Raw genomic sequence first — 20817 nt, 5'->3', positions numbered from 1 at the left:
GTCTCACGGGCTTCTGCGTCGCGATTGGGAGCATCGGAGCTGCCCGATGAGGACTGAGAGACTCCCAAAGTGTCGAGTGCCTCTGCTAGCTCCATCTGCGATCCCCACGACCTGAGATGCCGCACCGCCTCAGTGGATGTGGATGCAGGCCTGGCCAGAAGCTAACTCTGTAGCCCTTTGTAGCTTCCGTGTATGCCTTCACATGCCACGTCATGACGCAGAACCATTAAGATTGGACTAGTTTCACACATGCTTCAGACGCTTTCATACAGCACAAGTTCCCTCGAAAGGGAGCTCGATATTATCATTATTGTGAATTCTTTATGCCACAATACTTGTTTAGTGAAAATCTGATATAATGACAGCCCTAGTTTTGAATAGTTTGTTTCTGCTGATCTGTCAGCAGAGTCTGTCATTACCTTCTCTGCAACTTGGAAAAGTCCGCGGAGAGATCCCTGAATGTATTCTGATCACTGACATTTGCATTCAGCACTTAAATCACATGCCAAAATTCTTTCCTTTTATTGTGTACACCTGACTCTCTCCCTGGCTCTTTCTCTTCGTTCACTCGCTCTCTCATCTTCTATTCTCCTTTCCTTAAAATTGACACTTCAATTCCTTGCATGAGTGAGCGTGGCTGCCTCTGGGGAATTCGCATTTCCAATTTCATGCCATGATGAGACACAGCGGTCACTGTGGTGCTGGGGCTAAACATTGCTCTGCAGGAGTATGCTGGGAAGAGATGTGAACATTACACATTATGCTGATCTAGGAGCTGTCTTTACTCCAATGGTCCCATTTTCAGAACAGCATGAATGGGCCTTTACCACCAGCTTGGGAAAAACGTACACTTCCTTCAGAAGGAAAGATTCTGCAGACGTCAGTTAGAAAGTTTCGCATTAAAATGCTTGTTAATCCAGGGATTTAGTATCAGGAGGAAACGATAAGGTTGAGGCGCATTTCCGTTAGTGTGTGTGCGTATGTGTGTGTGTGTGCGTGTGTGCGTGTTTGTGTAAATTGTTAATATATGTGTGTTTGTGTTGGGGAAACTGAGGTTATCCTGGGGCAATGTTTCTGAGTAAGAATGAGAGTGGGAAACACATTTATCTGGGAGGGCAGTAAAAACGCACACCTTTTAAAGACGGCGCGGGCTTGGGGTGGTGCAGTCGTCGGAAACTATGAATAATGGAAGAGGCACAAGGGCAGTTAGAGGCGGCAGAGGAGGCAGTTTTATGGAGCTCAGAATGGCCAGAGCCCTGCTGAGATCGCCTGAAGCTTGTGTGCTCTAACACACGAAACGCTGTCTCAGAGTCGCATGTGCAGCTGAGAGAATTATGCTTTGCCTGCTTCTATTTCCCATGCACGAAAATATCAACTCAACATGCACACTGCATTATGCCACATTTAATAAAACAAGCATTGTATAATTAATTAACTTACAATACAGTTTGTACAGTACTACTGTAGTACATGAAGAAATTTGTATTAAATGACTGGTGAATAAACTGCATTAGTGTGTCCAGATCTATTAATTTATCTTTTTATTTTCATTTAATATATTAATACTTATAAATAAAATCAATTTAGCTGTATACTTAACAGATCACAAAATAAGTAAATTGAATTGAGCTAAAATAATCATACCATTGTTTCCCGTTAAGCTGCTTTATTGAAATTAAAGTTTTAATTGGGAGATTACCAAATGTATTGTTTCCTTACTGAAGAATATTGTAACATTGACACTGTTTCCCCAATTCCCTGTAAAGCTTCTTTGAAACAATCTATATTATATAAAGCGCGTGTGTAAATACATGTGACTATTTATTTATTTACTTACTTCCATATTTATTTATTTATTTATTTATTTATTTATCCTTCCTTCATGTCTTCCTTCTTAATATCATAATGAAGCATAATGCCTTCATTGAAAAGAAAACTTAATTAAATAGTATAGCATATTGTTTTATAATTACTTCTTAGAAACATTTTAATAAAACTGCTTCTCTGCCAAATCAAGGTCATGTTGAGCGACCAACAAAGTCATGTGGTACAACCAGGAAAACCATTTGCAGGAAAAATAAATAAAACAGAAAATGATATTTGTTCCAAGGCCAGTAATTCCCTTAAAATATCAAAAAACATAATGATATTTATTTATTAATAATTATCTACAAATGTATACCTATTTGTAAAAAAATATACTTTTTCATAAAAATTAAAAAAAAAGTGAAAATAATTTTTAGGATGTGTACATTCACTTTATTACCTTTTTACATTTTACTTGAAGATTACACAACGTTAAATCTTTTGAGTCATTAAATTAAAACTTTTGATGCAAATGGTATAAAAGTTTTTCAGAATGCTTCCTTTTCTTTATTGTAGACTCGGTTTCATGGACACATTATTTGTCCTTGACCCACACATAAATTATTAACATAATTATTAACTTTGCCATTTATTATTTTCTACCAGATTTAGTCTTAAAACAAATAATACCCTTAAAAATTGGAGAGTCCTTCCTTGATTATGCAGCATTATATGTGATAGATGTGATATATGATGCAATCTATTGATAAACACCCATGTCTCCTCGCTCAATACTCTGCAGGTAATGCATTTTTGTGCGATGCTGAAGTCGATGCAGGGAAATGACCTCCTACCCACATATTTTATAATTGATCATGATCAGATATTATTCATATCTTATATGACAAGTAGATTCATTGTCCTCTTTATACATTTTCATTCAGCCTCACCCTTAAACCTCAACCATTGTAAACAATAGCTTGTTTTGAGGAACGCCACATTCACAACCTTAGTCTCATTTATCAGTCTCTCAAATACAGCACTCAATGGCCCTTTGTGTAACGGCCCTTTATGATGCATTGCATGTTGGTGGAAAAAGCACAGCATAGATCTAAGCTATAAATCACTTAAAGTATTTCAATCCAATCGCTTTCACCTTTCTAAAGCAACCTTTTGGCTTGTTCCAAACCCACTCCGCTTTTGTCCGTGAGGCACCTGTAATCTCCATGAAAGCGCTCTCTCCCAGTGTCTTTATTATACCCCAGCGCCAGTTAGTTTTCCGCCCCATTTCAGTCTCAAATCAAGCATTCCCTTCCACCGTACAAAATAAAGGTTATTTAAGAGCTGCGGACATGGAGATTGAGCTGAGAAGAAGCCTTGGGTGAGTTCCAGTTCAGCTAAGATGCACTGCCCTTGAACAAATAACACAAACCGGGAAACAGTTATTCAAATATTTTACTTTTTAGCATTACGTAAAAAAATAAGACCTGTTTCTTTTGAATAAAATATGAGACCGCTCCCTCCATACACTCTTAAAAATAAAGGTTCTTTAGTAGCACTGATGGTTCCACAGAGAACCTTTAACATCCTTAGAACCTTTCTATTGCACAGAAAGTTCTTTAGAGTGGAAAAAGGTTGTTCTTTACTCTAAGAAGAAAAAAAAATGGTTACTGATCACTAAAAGGTTCTTTTGGGAAACCAAAAATGGATCTTTTATGGCATCGCTGCGAAAAAAGAAGAAGAAAAAAAATCCCTTTTAGAATCTTTATTTTTAAGAGTAAGTGAGTCTGGATAATGCATGCTTTGGGTGTTAAATGCTGGGCGGAATGCAAGAATCCCACCCATGTCTGGACCCAACATTTGGACAAATTGTAGTTGCTTTAAGGAGTTTCCAAGCGTTGTTTAATCTACCACTGAGACACTCACTTTGCCAGCCTCAGCAAATTATGTAGAGCAACTGTAATTGAAATCTTGCCCATGTCATGAAAATTGCTGGCACTCTCGGTTTTGCAATTGCATTGGTGCCACAGCACTAATACTTGAACCAGCAATTAAACTGGAGGCTAAGAGAACTGTCAAGGCACACTAATTATTTCTCTGGCATTTGAATATCAAATGCCTAAAGGCCATGTGCTGCAGAAGCATAATAATATTCAAGAGCAGATCTTTGATTTGAGGGCCGCCTGTGTACTTTAACATTTTTGTAGACGTCGTTCGAAAACTGAGGAATTGGTGTAGTTTTATCATGCTAATCGCTTTGAAGAGTACTTAAGTGAAGAGCTTTCCAAGTGCTGTCTGAGTATAGTTATTATGAATCAAAAAGTGCCGATGAGAGGAGGCCACTGGGTTAACAGTCAATTTGAGGCAAACAGCCTAAACAAGAAGTATCAAGTTAACAGCCTTTGGAAGCTAACTAGCTTCAGAGCAGGGACATCTAAAGCCTGGGACAAACCAAGCCGACTTCAATGAACTAGCGAAGACGAAAACCAACGGTGTTGTCGCCTTGTGTCGGCTGCGTCTGGACCAAAAAGCTGTGCTTGAACACATAGCACAGACTACAGCCGACTGCAAACTAGCATGTATGTTCTGCATGTAAGGAATTAACTGTCTATATAAGTCGTATCAATAGTCTATTTTCATCTATTCAAAAGGAGAAACCGAAACAACTACATACGAGATATATGCAGATATACAAAACTTTAAAGGGTTAGTTCACCCAAAAATGAAAATTCTGTCAGTAATTACTCACCCTCATGTTGTTCCAACCATGTAAGTCTTTCGTTCATCTTCGGATCACAAATTAAGATATTTTTGATGAAATCTGACAGCTGTCTCACTCCTCCATAGGCTTTCAGAGGGACCGAAACTCGCCGGCCCAGAATAGTTATTAAAAACATCGTTAAAATAGTCCAAGTGACTACAGTGGCTATACATTAAGTTTATCATGCAACGACAATACTTTTTGTGCGGAAAAACAACAAAAATAACGACTTTTTCCAACTATTAGTGTTCTTCAATGTGGGCCTCTGACGAGAGTTCACGGGAGCGCCAGGACGCATGCGCGAGAACTAAGATTACGGCGTTCTTCTTCTACTACTAACTTACTTGTTACTGGCTGCTCACTCCTTGGGAGTATTACCGCCATCTACTGTACACGATGACGTCCCGACATTGCCGGAAGCGCAAAACGGTCTGTTTATAAGCAGAGGAAGACGCGTGCTGTATGTAAGCTATTGAATTCGACACTTATTGTGATTTAGGTCTCGATGATGTCGGGACGTCATCTCCCGTGAACTCTCGTCAGAGGCCCACATTGAAGAACACTAATAGTTGGATAAAGTCGTTATTTTTGTTGTTTTTCCGCACAAAAAGTATTGTCGTCGCATGATAAACTTAATGTATAGCCACTGTAGTCATTTGGACTATTTTAACGATGTTTTTAATAACTATTCTGGGCCGGCGAGTTTCGGTCCCTCTGAAAGCCTATGGAGGAGTGAGACAGCTGTCAGATTTCATCAAAGATATCTTAATTTGTGATCCGAAGATGAACGAAAGACTTACATGGTTGGAACAACATGAGGGTGAGTAATTACTGACAGAATTTTCATTTTTGGGTGAACTAACCCTTTAACAATGCAGCGCTTGCTTACCATTTTGAATATCAGTTATGGTGATAACTTTCTTCATTTTAAGCGGCTCATGTTGTTATGAAAATATTTGCGTTTTGGATTGCTCGGGTAGGATAACATAACATTAGATTAGCCTTCTGTCTGTGCCGTCTTACTTCAGACTTACTTGCTCTCTTTCATCACTTTCGCTTTAATTCTTGTGCACTGACTCCTTCGCTAAACTGAACATTCAAGTTCCCACTCTCATCAACGGCCCCGACGCCTATTCAACATGCTGAATCGGGTAAGCTGTCGCCGATGTGAGCCTGACGAGAGCCTACATGTGGAACACACTGCAAAAACTAGCCCGACGGACGCTTGCAGTTATTGTGTTCCGGCCTTAAGATATTTTTAGTTCCAAGATGGCATTTTCATTTACATGTCTAGTTGGTAAACACTCTATTAGGAGTATCAATGGATGTTTGTGTGCACAAGCTGAATGCAAATGCTAGTTCTGGAATGTATGGTAAACAAGGTCAGTAAAACAAAAGCTGCAGTCTGCTTTGTGTACGTACTGTATGCAGTTATGATACAGCTCTTTAATTAGATGTGCACAATTTGTAGTGAGATTGAAGAATTGGTTACGTTTAGAGGCCTGGTCACCTGAACGTGGCATGAAAGCCAACAGGAGTGAACGCAGTCTAAAATTCCAGCGCAAACCCCCGATGTTATGCAGGGAAGTCCATCTTATCCCGGATCCCGGACAGAGACTGATAAACAAGTTTAGCTTTATCAAACCTATGATTCCCATGGGCCATATTTCAATAAGAGATTATGATTATTTATTTAATCAAGGAAACAATTAATTAAGGGACTCATTACTTTGCTTTAGACTGATGTAGATGTGTCTGCATTGTAAGGATAGGACAGGATTAATATTTTAAACTGCAGTACTTTCAAGGGGATTAGTTTTCTTGGGTTTTTGGAAATGATTTTTGACAGTGTGTTGTGCTTGTAATTGAACATATACTGGACATCCCCAATTTTTTGCTTATATATTTGTTCAATTTTTTTTAGTTATCCTACTGAAAAGCTGCACACTCAGAAAACCCACAGACTAACTGATAATGACAATATGTAATTCTGCACATTCCTGCTACATGATGAAGACTACATGCATTATTTAGTTAGAGTATTACTTAATACATTATTACTGACAGAGAGTTTTAAAAGCACATTGTCCTGAAGCTTTTGGACTTCTAACTGAATGTGCATGGATCCTGTATAATGAGAAGAAAGAGTTTAAAAGGTACTGTCTTTGTTTGAAGCCAATGAAGAAACTCTCTGGAGAATGCAGTAAAAATCCATGAACCAGTTGGCCAAATGTTTTCATGGATCGTAGAAGAGAGGTCAAAACCCTGGCTGTTCCAGTGAACTCACCCCGAGGGTGATATGAAAACACGTGCTGCACCATTTCCAACCATATGCACACATACATCAATGCATTAAAGATCTCAAATCCCTAAAGCTGCCCCTCAAGCCATGAAAAGTCTGCTTAGGCGCTTAACTGTAACATGTACAATCATGAACTGTTTTGAAATATTTCAAAATGTCCAGATGTGCATTCAAGAACATTTTCTACAGACTGTCATTGTGCGGACTGCAATAGCTGGTTGATATGTAAAGGAATGCAAGCACAGAGCATTGAAAGGAAAGCAGCCCTCTTGAACAATACATCAAAGGGAGCTTTACATAATACCACAGTGAAATGTGTGGAAAATCTGCATTGGCAACATGTCAGCTCAATTCCCCCTGTGCTACTGGCACATTATTGTTATTTAATGACTAGGCTGCTAGAGCATGTTAATGTCCTCATTAAGAAAAGTGGGTTGAGTTCTTTACTGAAATTAGCATTTTGCCTTGAAGTGAAAAAAGAAAAATAACACCGGCTGTATAATTTAATGTGAATCAAAACACATAGCCTTTCTACTCCATTTGTATCAGTCTCATTACAGATGTGACCTCTAGCTTTGCTAGTGAATCATAATCTCATTTCTGTATGACAACAAGCTAGCATGGATATAATAGTCCAAGGCGATAGCTGACAAATACAGTAGCTTTTACGATGATGTATGATGTCATTACGGGAGGTGCACAGGCATACCAATGCTTTACAGTGATAGATCTGTGTTGGCTTTTATGTCAAGCTGCTGTGAAATGCTGTGTAATTTTGACAGAAATTACCTTTGCACACTGTTTATGGCTCTGACACCATCCAAGGGATCCATTACTCTGCGGACAGAAGAGACAGATGGAATTGCGTGTCAGAATGCTGTAATCACCAGTCACATCAGACAGGCTCATTTGAATCGTGTTATTTTAATGTGCCCCTGCTGAGCAGAGAGGCTTTAAAAAGGAAATTTCCTATTATGAACGCATTATTCTTTTTTAAAAACACTGCCCTGACTACGGTAATGTGAAATTGCTCATAAACCAGAACCCCCTCCCTTATTAAAAAGACTAGCCGGGGCACCTGAGCACAGAAACATCAGAAATCACTCATCAGCACCTGGAATCACACAACTTGTTTGCATAGCAGATCTTGGAATGTTCTGTAGCGTGTCAGGAATCGTCACAGCGCTTTGCTTATCTGAATAACAACTAGTTGTTTTAAGCTTATGCAGGATATTTGATTGGCAGACCACAGGATAACGCCCCTGGCCAGTCTTCCGAATAATGGTTATTGAATAGCACAAAAACAAAGAAAGGGCAAAACCTTTTTGGTGCACTGTATATTTTATTGAACATGGTGGGGACTCTAAAGTAACCACAATATTATCGCTACCAGATCTTGCAACTACGCCACTATGGGGAATAGAGCTACAAATCTATTTTGGCCTGTGGTGGGATCAATGGATCAAGCCGGCAGCATTAGCATGGTTAGTTCACATGCACGTTATGGAAGTGCTCACATCAGAGCAACACAAACCTATTCTCATTACTAAAGGTATATGAGACAAATTTGAACTGTTATTGGGTAATACAAGAGCGTACTTGTATTACTTTGTATTCATATTGGTCTTGTATGTTTTTTTTTTTAATAAACATTTCTAACATTATCAAGAAATTTTACATTTAATGACTCTAAAATGTCATGTAATGTAACCAAAAAGTAATATATATTTTCCTTACACATTGAATACATGTGCGTAAAACAAAACAAAAGAGGGTTAAAAAAAAAAAAAAGTATTTTTAAACAATTATTATGAATCACTTCATAAATATAATTCCATTTTTGGTGGAAGTTGCACCACATGACATTTTACAACCTTGTCTTGTCATATAAAAAAAAAAAAAATCCAATTCTGAATTCCGTATGATATAATTTCCTACGTTTCTTTTTCCTGTGTGTTTCTTCATATTGATTGGATCACAAGACTTCGTTGGTCTCTCCACATGATTTTGATTTGGCAGACACATTTTATATGATGTCCTTCTTTTAATTAGGATTTTTCACTTTTTATGATATCAGTACAGTTGTATAACCCTGACATTTTTGTCCCTCTAAAAAATAATAACGATAATAATAATAATAAATATTCAAGTGTATTCTTTTTTATTGTTTTATTGATTATTTGAATAAATGAATGGGGCAGAAAAAGGTGTCACATCATTAACCAATTCCTAAATGAATTAAATCATTTTATACTATCCTTTTTTATATAATGAAGTAATAAAACTATACTTCAAAATAACTATTGGTTCCTGGGAAAAACTTAAGACATTGTGAGGCAAAGACTGACGATCAAAGAAAACAATGGCAGTCAAACAGGATATTGAGACAGCTGAAAGATTTGTGTATTTCCCCGTAACTGTCTGCATAACGCTGACAGATCAGACGTTCTCTGAACCACATCAAATGCTCTCTAATTTCCCATAATCATTAATCATCAGTGATAGCTCCTCATAGCTCGATGTTATGCCTCGCCACAACATAACTTGACATTCAGCTCAGCCCGTCTAAATTAACCCATGACCCCGGTCTCCATTTGATACTAGAGGAAGGGGGATAATTGCCAAAATGGCTTCCCCCCTCGGGAGACAGCGTAAGTGGGCTTTAGGGATGTGGACACGAAGACAATGATCAGCAGATATGAAAAGCGTTCATTCTGGTTTATTCCCTGCTCGGACATCAGAATGACAGCAGCTGTTCAGGAACACTAGCTGCTGTTTGAGTCGGAGAGCTCTGGAACGCTTTGAACCCATTGTGGAATCGGTGCTGAGACAACTTCTAGACCAGTGTCTAATTTGATAGCATCTCCAGATGGACAGCTTGCTGTAGAATAAAGCATTTGATAAAAGAGACTGATGTGCATAGCTTCCCTCTGCACTGATGTCTGGATTAGATAACAACAAGGCCGTCACTGTGATGAGCAGACAGGGCATTTGAAGATAGGAGATGATTTAATTTGAATGGGTAAATAGATCTGGATGATTTGTATTGGGGACTTTTGAATGGGCATTGGGCTTTTAATTACATGCATTGGTTCAGTTACAGTACATGTTTTCTCATGTTGATGCATTATATAGCCCATGTCAAAAACATCTTTAAGTTGTTATTACTGTGAACTAGTATAGCTTATTCATGAAACCCCTTTTGATGCTGAATAATGTTTGACACTCACTAAATCATCTTTTTTTTTTATATTATACATTGAACAAAATTCCTGCAGTGTTACATAATTTCTCTATCATTCCTACTAAAGGTTCGCAAAACAATTGTAAATGAATTTGGCTATCTAGCTGTCTGTTTCTGGGTCGGATGTCGGTGCAAACTCATGATAAAGATCAGGAAGGACATGAGGATGAATATAATCACGGTAACAAGGGAGTTTGTTGACAGCAGACAAAAAGTGCAGACACACGCACAAAGATCCCCCTCCACATGCCTCTGCGCAGATACAAACACACATAAACATATAAGGCGTGCACACACACATACACAGAGGAAGTCTCTAAAACACACTCCTCTTCTACACCCCCCCACCCCAAACCCTCCCATGGTCTGTCATAACCAACATAAACAGAGAAGCAAGTAACTTAAAACGTCTAATGAAAACCCCAACCGCAGTGTTGAGACTGAGGCTGGCAGAGATTTGTACAGTTGTGTCTCCAGTTTTCCAATTCTATGCATTTGTTTGTTTATAGATAGAACTCCTCTGGGTGAATGGTTAGGAATTTGAAATGGATGAGCTGATGAGTGAGTTTGCTTGTGTTCACTGGGTAAGATATAGCACTAAAAAAATTATAGTCATTTAACTAACAAAAGTGATGGGACATTGGGGACATTTACACAAACATTTCTTTATCAAATAGAGCCACTGAATGATCTATTTGGAGTTTTAAATATTACAATTAATAAATAATGTATTATTATTATTATTATTAGATCAACCTATAATCGATTTGATGATATTTGTACAGAAAAAAATGGCACCCAACAACAAAGGTTGAAAGGAAAAGTAACTTAGGCTATTTAATATATTATTTGTATAATTTCTGTACTTTTACAGTCATTTATTCTCTACTCTTCCTGGCCATTTTGATGAATTTGAGACTATTTAGATCCCAAATCTACTTTGCATACATATAATGGCAATAATAATAATAAATATGCTTATTATGTTTTCATTCAATTTAATCCTGCTGGTTATTGATTCGAAAGCAGAATTAAAACAATAGGCTAATACTAATACAAATAACATATGAATAACAAGCAATACAATAAAGCTAAACAATCTGTATCCGTTGTGAGAAAAACAAGATGTTGCTTTATAATATAAGTTTAGTTAAATGAAGTTCAATATAAGTTTAGTAATAATGAAGCGTATTGTTTTATAAATAAGGCAGGATAAAAGGCACTGACTCGTTTACAAGGGACTGTCTGATGCAGTACATTTGAGTACAACACACAATAAATATTTACTTGTCAACTCTTTTCTTACTTACCTGGAAATGTCTTGGAGTGAGAGCGATGCGCGTGCTGTGAAGGCTCAGGCACCTGGCGGCGCACCTCGTACGGAAAATACTGCCAAGAGCTGAAGACGAGTCCTGCCTCCTCATTACTACAAACCCGCTGTTTAATAACAGTATAATCCCAATGCACAAACCCATGAGCGCGTCGCGCATCTTGACGGACAGAAAGTGCCCTGTTGAACCGAAGAGCTTGAAAGAAAAAGTGGATGTGCGGGTGCTTGATGCAAATAATGAAAGTTCAATGAGCGCGTGTGGGCGGGGCTTCCACAGAGACGCGCGCTGCTATTGGACAGAGTTTGCGCCCGTGAGACGCGCGGGATCAGGTGCACCGAGCGCACGCAGCAGCTGCTCAGTGAAGATACACAGCTTAATGCTCTCTGTGGATTGCTCACTTCATGGCTGAACACAACACAACTGTTTGGCTGTGACATTGTTTCAGGGTAGCAATAGTGAAATGGTATTATTCATTTTAACAAATAAAACATGACATCAAACATTACATCAACTAGTTTGTTGGTTATATGTTATGTTGATTTGTCCATCTCAAACTAATTAGCATTAATAAGTTAGAGACATTTGGCATTGCTGCCATCTTTTGGTGACACAAGTAGACCACAAAATAGCACATGGAACTAATTTATTTGATACAGAAATAATGGTCCACATTATCTATCTATTTAATTGGTCCCACTTTATATTAAGTGTCTTACTATGTACTAACATTTAAATTAATAATTTGATACAATGCACTTTACATTGTACTTATTGTAATTTTTTTATATAAAAAATACCTTCATGTGATTACATCTGTAATTACATCTATAATTACAATGTTGACCCTTCCCTTACCTACCCATACCACTTAATCTGTCCCTACCCGTATCCCACATCAATAGCAGCAAATGTGTTTTGCAATACAACATGAACACAATAAATACAACAATTATTAGTAGTAGTATTTTCTTTTCTTTTTTTGTATGTATAAACATAGTATTTACAGAAAGAAAGTTTTCTAAAAGAAAGTCTTACCATTTTGTCATCATGGATGAAAGATTTTTCGCCCTTGACTTTCTCACCCAAAGTACTAGATTCATTTTTACCAGGCCTTTTAAAATCTCAGCCAACATGCCATCCAATGCACACATTTTCCACTCAGTCTGTGTTGTTGAAATGCAGCTGTGCACGTGTGTGTCCGATAGAAACCCCACAACATCATGGACCAAACCCTGAGCCCATCTGGAGGGGAGCAGGAAGCATCCAGGGAACCCCACAACTATTAAAAGGTTTCACTGGTAGCTGAGAACAACAACAGTTTTATGTGCGGAGCGTTTAAAACGACCACTAACATATACCACAAGGTATCTCTAAACATACTGGCACTGGTCCCTCGCCCAAGGAATGGAGAAAATATGACGTGTTGGAAATATTGAACTAAATGATGTGCTTTTTTCACTCTGTCATGCGAGCTGCTGTAATGGATTGTGCTTCACAAGGGAGATCCCAGGGTGTTAACGAGACGCCCGTCCTCCTCCCTACTGGGTTTTATGAAGTAGAGAAGCTTCCTGGTGTTTTGGCAGCTGTGCTGTCAGCAATTTGGAGGTCTTTTTTTTTTAACAGGTGAATCACAATGGCTTCCTTTAGCAGGCTGAGCTGACATCAAGTTAGTAGTAATTATCAACATCTGATTACTAATCTCATGCTGTGTAAGATTGTGGGTGCGTCGAAATCAGCCCACTTGCTCCCTAGGTCATGAATCGGGACACTGTGTACATGGGTTCGGACCCTGACTCACTGCACATTGGGTCTTTCCCAACACCCACTCTTGCGTTCTTTGAAATTGACAACTTGTCTACTTACATGACTAATTTCCTGTATTTTGCCCAAGTGGACAAGTGGACATGAAGACCGGAAGTGTGCATAGTGTTGTAAAAATTCAAGTAAAGTTTTGTTGAGCTTTATTTACACATTTTGATTTTCAGTGCTTTACAATAAACTTATAAATGTTTGTTTGCTTCTAAAAAAAACAGTCCTTTTTTTCCTCTAAATCTTGCAATTTTGGGGTGAATTTCTGAGCGAGATGAATAATGTGGTTTTTTTTTTGGTTTTTTTTTAGCTTTGCCATTTTTCAGACCTGGGACAGTCTTGCACACTTCCTGTCACGTGCACACACTCTCAATACTGCAAGTGTCGGTATTGGGACATCTTGCGTTGCAAAATGTCACCACCACTCATATTTATCAAGAACAGACAGGACCGATATCTTTCTGACATTTTTATTTACATTTTTTTATCACTGTTTAATGTACGTTATGAAAAATTCATGGATTGTTCTGTTACATATTCCTGCAACATTTTAGCTGAATTTGTATTTTTTTTTAAAATATATGAACTATATTGTGTTCATTACATGTCTAGCGATGTTATACTGACATATAATAAATTAACAGTTTATTTTTTCAAATCTTCGTCACATTGTTTATTGGATCGTGCGAGTTATGTTTTGTGCTTCAGAATTCCCGTTAAAGGAACATAATGAGCATTGATACTTTGGTTTTTGTGGTGCATTGTGGGATTTTCTATGGTGCGATTTTCTATGGGTTGTCTCAATCTCAAGAATTTTGCGATTGAGACAACCCATAAAATGCCAGACTTCCTGGTCAGTGCCCTGACTGTTGAACTCGGGAGCACCCTGAGGGGTAAATTTTTTTAAATATGTACTTACTTCGCAACCATTTCAGAATGTGTTCGATATCGTGTGAATGTGTGTAATTTGAATGTAATCCAGACATGCTATATTCGTCACGTTGCTATTTTCATTTGACCTACCAGTGTCAGTTGCATCTCTTCACTCTTTCCTGTGGCCTTATGGCCTTGTGTTTTTGCCCACTGTATAGTAGGGAAGTATGCATATTTGGATACAGCCTGTGATTCCACACTACACATGCGAGTATTCTCTGAATAAAAGAAACATTTCACTTGGCCAGATTGGTGCTCCTGGTGGTCGAACCACACACCATAACATTTAGGAGGTGAGGTGTCAGTCATTCCTCCTAAAAAAGCCTTTAAGCATCAGTCTATGTTACTTACACATAAAATTAGCCGTCTGTGACGTGTTTGTGGTTTCCTCACAGCTGTGAATTTCTATGTAAGCGTCTATACAAGTGTGTGTACTCCAGCAGGATAGTGTGTAGTATTGGTGGTTGGTGTGTGTGTACACATGGAAAACATGTTGGTGTGGGGTCCTCTTTTCTCCTGCAGCCTTACTGAATGGTATTTCCCATAACCCCCTTGTGCTTCCAGGGAAATGCTTCGGCCGTTGGGGAGCCCAGCTCGTAAATACGGAGTACAGGGAGATCCTTGCAGTTTATTTGGGCTTAGTAGGGGAGCATGAGGTAGGTTGATTTTGTCATTTCCCTCTTTTTCCTCAGCGTTAGGAAACAACCTGCTAATATGCCTGAATAACTTTTTATTGTGTTATTTTGGGAAAACCGAATGAACATGTTGATGTCAGCTTACAAATGAGTCACATTTACCCAAGAGCAAAAAATCTGTCTAAAGTTAACCGGCATTATAATGAAAATGAACTGCTTTTCAAATATGAAGAATGTACAGTTCTTAAACTGATCAGAATGATGAAACTACTCACCATCTGGCAAGTGAAAACTATGATAAAATCAAAATGGAATAAACGAGGGGAGGTAGGGAGAGATTTCATCATAGCCACTTTGATTTATTTATATTCTGATCAAGTATAAATGGAATCTTGGCAGTGGCACAAGGAAACTCATTTTTGTGTTAAAGCAAGACATTTTGAGGTCTGTCAGCTCAGAATTGGTTATTAGGCCTGACAGGAGATCCTGGTCGTCTTTGTTTAAGAACTCTGCTGACATCTGGTGGGCATTAATGCCATTACAGAAGTACATTTTGATGTTTTCCAGAGGACCGGTTATGCTGTCAGTGAAACAAAATCAGTTAAATGAAAGCAAAACCCTCAATGCACTATGATGCAGTCACTAATGGATGCAGTATTGACCATAAATTCTAAGGTTTCCATTATCCAAGTCATCATAGATGTCTGTAGATCACTGAGACAATGAAGTCTGGACTTAATTTAGAACTAGACTATTTGAAAACATTGCTGTCGAAAACACACAACAAAGAATCTAAAATCATTTGAAAAATTGGAAGATCTTAAATTCAAATACATGGAGCAACATTTCCTTTGTCTCTGATCTAAAATGTTCCCAAAAATAAGCATTGTTTGTGATGGTATGCTTTATATTTTTTTATTCACCTTTTTTCTTATCAATATTAAAGGGATAGTTCACCAAAAAATGAAAATTCTGTCATCGTTTACTCACCCTCAAGTTGTTCCAAACCTGTATGAGTTTCTTTGTTCTGCTGAACACAAAAGAAGATATTTGGAAGAATGTTTGTGACCAAACAGATCTCGGTCCCCATTGACTACCATAGTATATATTTTTTCCTACTATGGAAGTCAATGGGGACCGAGATCTGTTGATTACAAACATTCTTCCAAATATCTTCCTTTGTGTTCAGCAGAACAAAGAAACTCATACAGATTTGGAACAACTTGAGGGTGAGTAAATGATGACAGAATTTTCATTTTTGGGTGAACTATCCCTTTAATACTGTGTATATGAAAGAGAAGTTTCATTCTAGTTTGAACAAACAGTAAAATTGCATCTGACTTCAGGGCCACAACCATCATAGACAATGATCTGTGGTCAGTATTCACATTCTTTATTTTTCAATAGTTGTGACGATTTACATACATGTGTGAGAAGGCAACCTACAGTATATCTGCTGGGATCTTCATGATTCAGTTCCATGTCCTTCATCTATCCAAAGAGCAATATCTTGATCACAGTCAGGGAGGAGCACTTAATAACTTAACTTTATCACATGCCCTGTTAATCTTTTCAACTCAGTTAATCTCCTGATAATTAACGGAAATGATAATTGATTTGATGGACACAATTGACTGCAGAGACATTTCTACATCTGCTGATATCTGATATTCAGAACTACTGCACTGTGTCTGTGATTTTTTTTCTTATATTTATGATTATTATTATTTTCACATAATAGTGGAGTTTTTAAATTAAGTTAATTTACTTTTAACTTAGTGGTGTACAATGTTCTGCAGGTAGCCTACAGTTGTCATAAGGACTGTGTTGTAAGAGCATGAATGAACATGATGATGTAGCGTCTAGACCAGACCAATCAGACACACACAAATTATTCATTTATTTAATGAATAATCCAGCAAACTCACTCTCCCAACAAAGGTTTATGAAACTTCCCCCAAAACTAACATCCCAAATGAAGCTAACACACTGGCAGAACCCAGTGTCCTGTTACAGGATCATTAAGATTGATAAGACCTTTTACGACCCCAAAAAGGAATTTGCAGAGGGCTGTGACGCTCACTTAATTCTTACTGAGGAAGAGAAATAAACCCTGTTAATCCTATATATTCTATTTATAAACACTTGATAAATGTGTAAACATGTATCTAATTTTCCCATCTAATGATTTTGGCCTTTGTATTCTTGTAAACTTTTGGGATTAATGTTTCAGACTTCGTAGCATACTATGGTTTACCAAAATCATATGTGTGGCATGTTTAGTCTCTATAAACTCCAATCTTCGTCCCCCATTTGTTAATTTACATTACATTTCGCTAACTTTGAGACGCATTAGTATTATAAGCATCTTAAAGATTCTTGTGTTAAACATCCAATCAAATTACATGTTCAAAGGCCTGCTTGAACAATGGGTCGTAAAGAAATTTCCCTCCAAAGGAAAACACTTCTTATTGGCTCACACACCTCCAGAGGGTGTGACATCTTTACACTTTAAAAATCACTGATCACAAGACCAGCCCTTTTTTACTCTCTTAGTCCCTTTCTGAAATCCTCATGTGAAGATGATGCTGAACTAGAAGTTTTCTAAGGACCCCCAAGCTTGTGCCAGGCTGTGGCCTTGTCTTTCCATTCACCAAAGATCCTCTGACTCACACTGGTTCTCTCTCATCAAGACCACATCAGCAAAGATCAACTGGAGCCTCAACAAATTGCATCAGGACAGTTTAACTCAAATGGGCGAGACATGCAAGTATCAAACTTAGTCTCATTATTGAATACATTAAGTATCCTAACCCCTTTTAAAGAAGGGTGTGCTCAAGGCTGTTGACCTGCTGAATTTCAAACAATGCTATAACTTCTTGCTTTCCTGTATTCTGCTTCAGCTCTCTTTCTCTTGGTAAACTGTATGCATGTATGTATGTGTATGCTAGAGTAGTTTAAGTGTTTAGTCTAGTTAATAAAATCTTGTTCATGTCACACGTAAAGTTGTCTGTGTCTCAAGCTCATAACTGGAGTCTCTAATCATAGTTTTTGTCTACTTGCTCTTAGTACTGTAAATTAAGAAAGACATTTCCCATGACATTTCCTCAATTAATCCTGAGTGTTCACGGGACAAACAGGTTAGTTGATTGTAATATTAATTTACGACATTAAGTTAATTATATTAACTGATCCAAATATTCATAATCAATTATAACCAGTTATTATTGATTATTAATATTTCATAGAGCTAATTTGCTACAATGATGAAAGCAAAGGTAATCTTTAATAAATCCACAGGCAGGTAAATCCAAACAGAGAGAATGGCTTTCAACACATGAACAAGACTTGACAACAATGAACAGAAGTAGAGGAACTTAAGTATACATGAAAATGAGGATAATTAACAACACACACCTGGACTAAATGAAAAAATCAAATCAATAACCATGACAACCAACTCAACTCAGGAAAATGGTGAAAACTGAAAAACAATGTCCAATGTACAGTGTGACTGTGACAACAGTATAGGACATTATGTTTTGTAAAAAAAAATATATATATATGCTGCTATGAATCTAAGCAGAACCTATAACCTCTAACCATAGACGCCGATTTAGCTCCGGAAGCCCTCTCTGTGGATGCTTCGCGAGCATATTAAGTGCCGTGTCTAGTTCTGAGGAATTAGATTTGGAGAGAGAGTTGAGGCATCCCCCTCCTCTGCTGCCCCGCAAAAAGTCTGTGAGCCTTTCATTCCTCCCAGATTTCCAGCTCTTGAGCGATTGTAATCGGATTACTAGCACAATCGGAAGTAACCATGTCAATCGGAATGAATTGGCCGAATCCAGTTAAAATTTCATTTGGTTTGTAAGGGGTGGTTTAAACCTTCTGTAATACAATCGAGAGGACATGTGAACACTTGTTCGGACTGCAAACCGAAACTGGAAAAGTTTGCACAAGCATGTGCAATGATGTAGAAATGGCGTAATGACGTATGATGCAAGGACCAAGCTGTTGTTGTTGTTGAATGAAGTGTCATAAATGACTGTCGTGTCATTTTAAATCTGTCCTTCCACTCATCGTCTGTGAAGTGGAGTAGGACAACGTCCCACCAGTCCTTGTTTTGGACTCCCATACACAGATGTTTTGTTTTGGGTGCAGGAATGGGTGTTTACTGCCTGATTAATATAAGCAGCACAACACAACGGTTCATGTGCTCGTTGTCTCCTAATTAGGACCCGAAATTAAAGCAAAGAAGCAATTTAGGAGAATAGTATGCGCAAACAGTGGGAAACTCTGTATATTCGTGCAGTGTGCACATCATAAAAAACAATTCTGATTTGAAGCTTGTGACATATAAATGCGCACAAGTAAACACTATGTTCGGATTCATTGAGTTCATCACATGAATTCTTTCCGACTGAAACAAAAGGTGTCCATGTAAAGGCCCCGATATACTTCATGTAAAATTGAATAACAAACAAAATCAGACCAAACCAAGTTCGTTTGGAGTTCATAACAGCTTGCCAAAGCGAACTCTCCAGAAAAGTTTGCTACGGCTGGTAAACATCTTTGTACAGCCATTGCTCCGTGGCGATTACGTAATAGGTAGGTGTGTGCGGATGCTCCGCCTTCTTTCACGTTGAAATCTTTTCTGGTTCATTTCTTCTGTTGAGTCCCTTGAGGTCAGACGTCCATGCAAAAACATGAACACACTGGAGAGCCGCTTTATAGTAGAAAATTAAGTTGTACTTCTGATGAAACGAGACATTGACACTGTTTTTCATGTTTAATATGGTAAAGCTGCTTGATTTGAAGCCATCTATTGTATAAAGAGCTATATAAATAAACGTGATTTTACTATAGTGCCAAATTGCGGAGCTCATGCAAACATATACACGTTGCTATGATCAAATGCTTTTCTTAAGCTTTATTAAAAGTTTATTAAGTTTATTTTGTTATTGAGAGGAAAGTGAGCGTAACAGGTAGCGCTATGTAGTGCGCCGTAGCTACCCTTTTTCTGTGTGTATCATCTGTATGTCAGGATACACGCTATGGACCAGAACTCTAGGTTCGCTACAGAGGGCAAAAATGAGGTAAGACACTTTAACACAAAAATCAGACAGACCAGGAAAATGACTTTTACGAAGATGGTTTCCTTTTACTTTGCAGACAAATTGAAAATGCATGTAAAATTAAAGCTACAATATGCAAGAATTTTTTGCCGCTAGAGGGCGCTACATTCCAAACAACAACAACGGCGTAGCTTGATGACGATGTGAAGGAGCGTGGAATGATGGGAACTGTCGTTTTAAACTCCACCGTGGATGTAAATCAGTCAGACGGGAATCGAAAAATCATGTTCATGGATGAGGCTAAGTTCTTTTTTTTATAATGACATGCTTTTTGTGGCGAGGGGGGCATGGTTCAGCGCGGTCTGTAATGGGAGAGAGAAGAGACGAGCGTCCCGCAAGTAGGTCAAGAGCAAATGACGAACACCTGTGTCTTATTGCAGTGATCGGCGTGGAGAGACCGCTTATAAGCCGCGCGCTGGAACGAGAGAGAGACTGAAGAGAAAATTGGACGCAGAGAAAGAAAACCGGTGGATCCGAGCTCTCATTTTTGAACTGTTTTGTGCCGTCGCGGTTGCCACGGTGAATGCGCGTTGTGCGCGACTTTTGTTTGTTTTGCTTTATTTTAATAAAGTACGAGTCCCAGTCACGCCGACCCCTGTCTTCTTCCTTCCTGACTCTTGAACCTCATCACACTTTTATTTCATTAAAATTAATTAACCGCAAGAAAAGTAAGGTTTAATACTACATTGGTTATCATAGATGTTAATTCATTGTTGTGATAACGCGGCGCAGTTTTACGTGTTCTAAACAATTGTTGTAAAAGTACATTCGAACATACCCACATCATTTGCCAAAATACTGATTAATCTTTATGTATAACACATGCTATATTTATTTACATGGCCATAAACACCAGACGTG

General features: G+C 38.1%; 1 protein-coding gene across 2 annotated transcripts in view; it reads right to left on the bottom strand.

Annotated features, from left to right (window-relative positions):
• Nucleotides 1-11826, bottom strand: part of anos1a (anosmin 1a) — a 33801-nt gene extending 21975 nt beyond the window's left edge. Inside the window, exons 1-2 of one of the 2 annotated variants that reach the window (XM_084402835.1) lie at nt 11424-11826; nt 7659-7706 (exon numbers count right to left, since the gene is read on the bottom strand). In XM_084402835.1, the coding sequence (XP_084258961.1) occupies nt 7659-7706; nt 11424-11603 (228 nt within the window). In that variant the 5' untranslated portion in view covers nt 11604-11826. The remainder of the gene's footprint in view (nt 1-7658; nt 7707-11423) is intronic. The other variant, XM_084402834.1, reaches the window with a different exon arrangement.
• Between the last annotated feature and the right edge of the window lie 8991 nt (nt 11827-20817).

This window comes from Rutilus rutilus, assembly GCF_951802725.1.
Source record: "Rutilus rutilus genome assembly, chromosome: 2".
NCBI classification, from domain to species: Eukaryota; Metazoa; Chordata; class Actinopteri; order Cypriniformes; family Leuciscidae; genus Rutilus; species Rutilus rutilus.
This window is presented reverse-complemented; position numbering and strand designations above follow the sequence as displayed.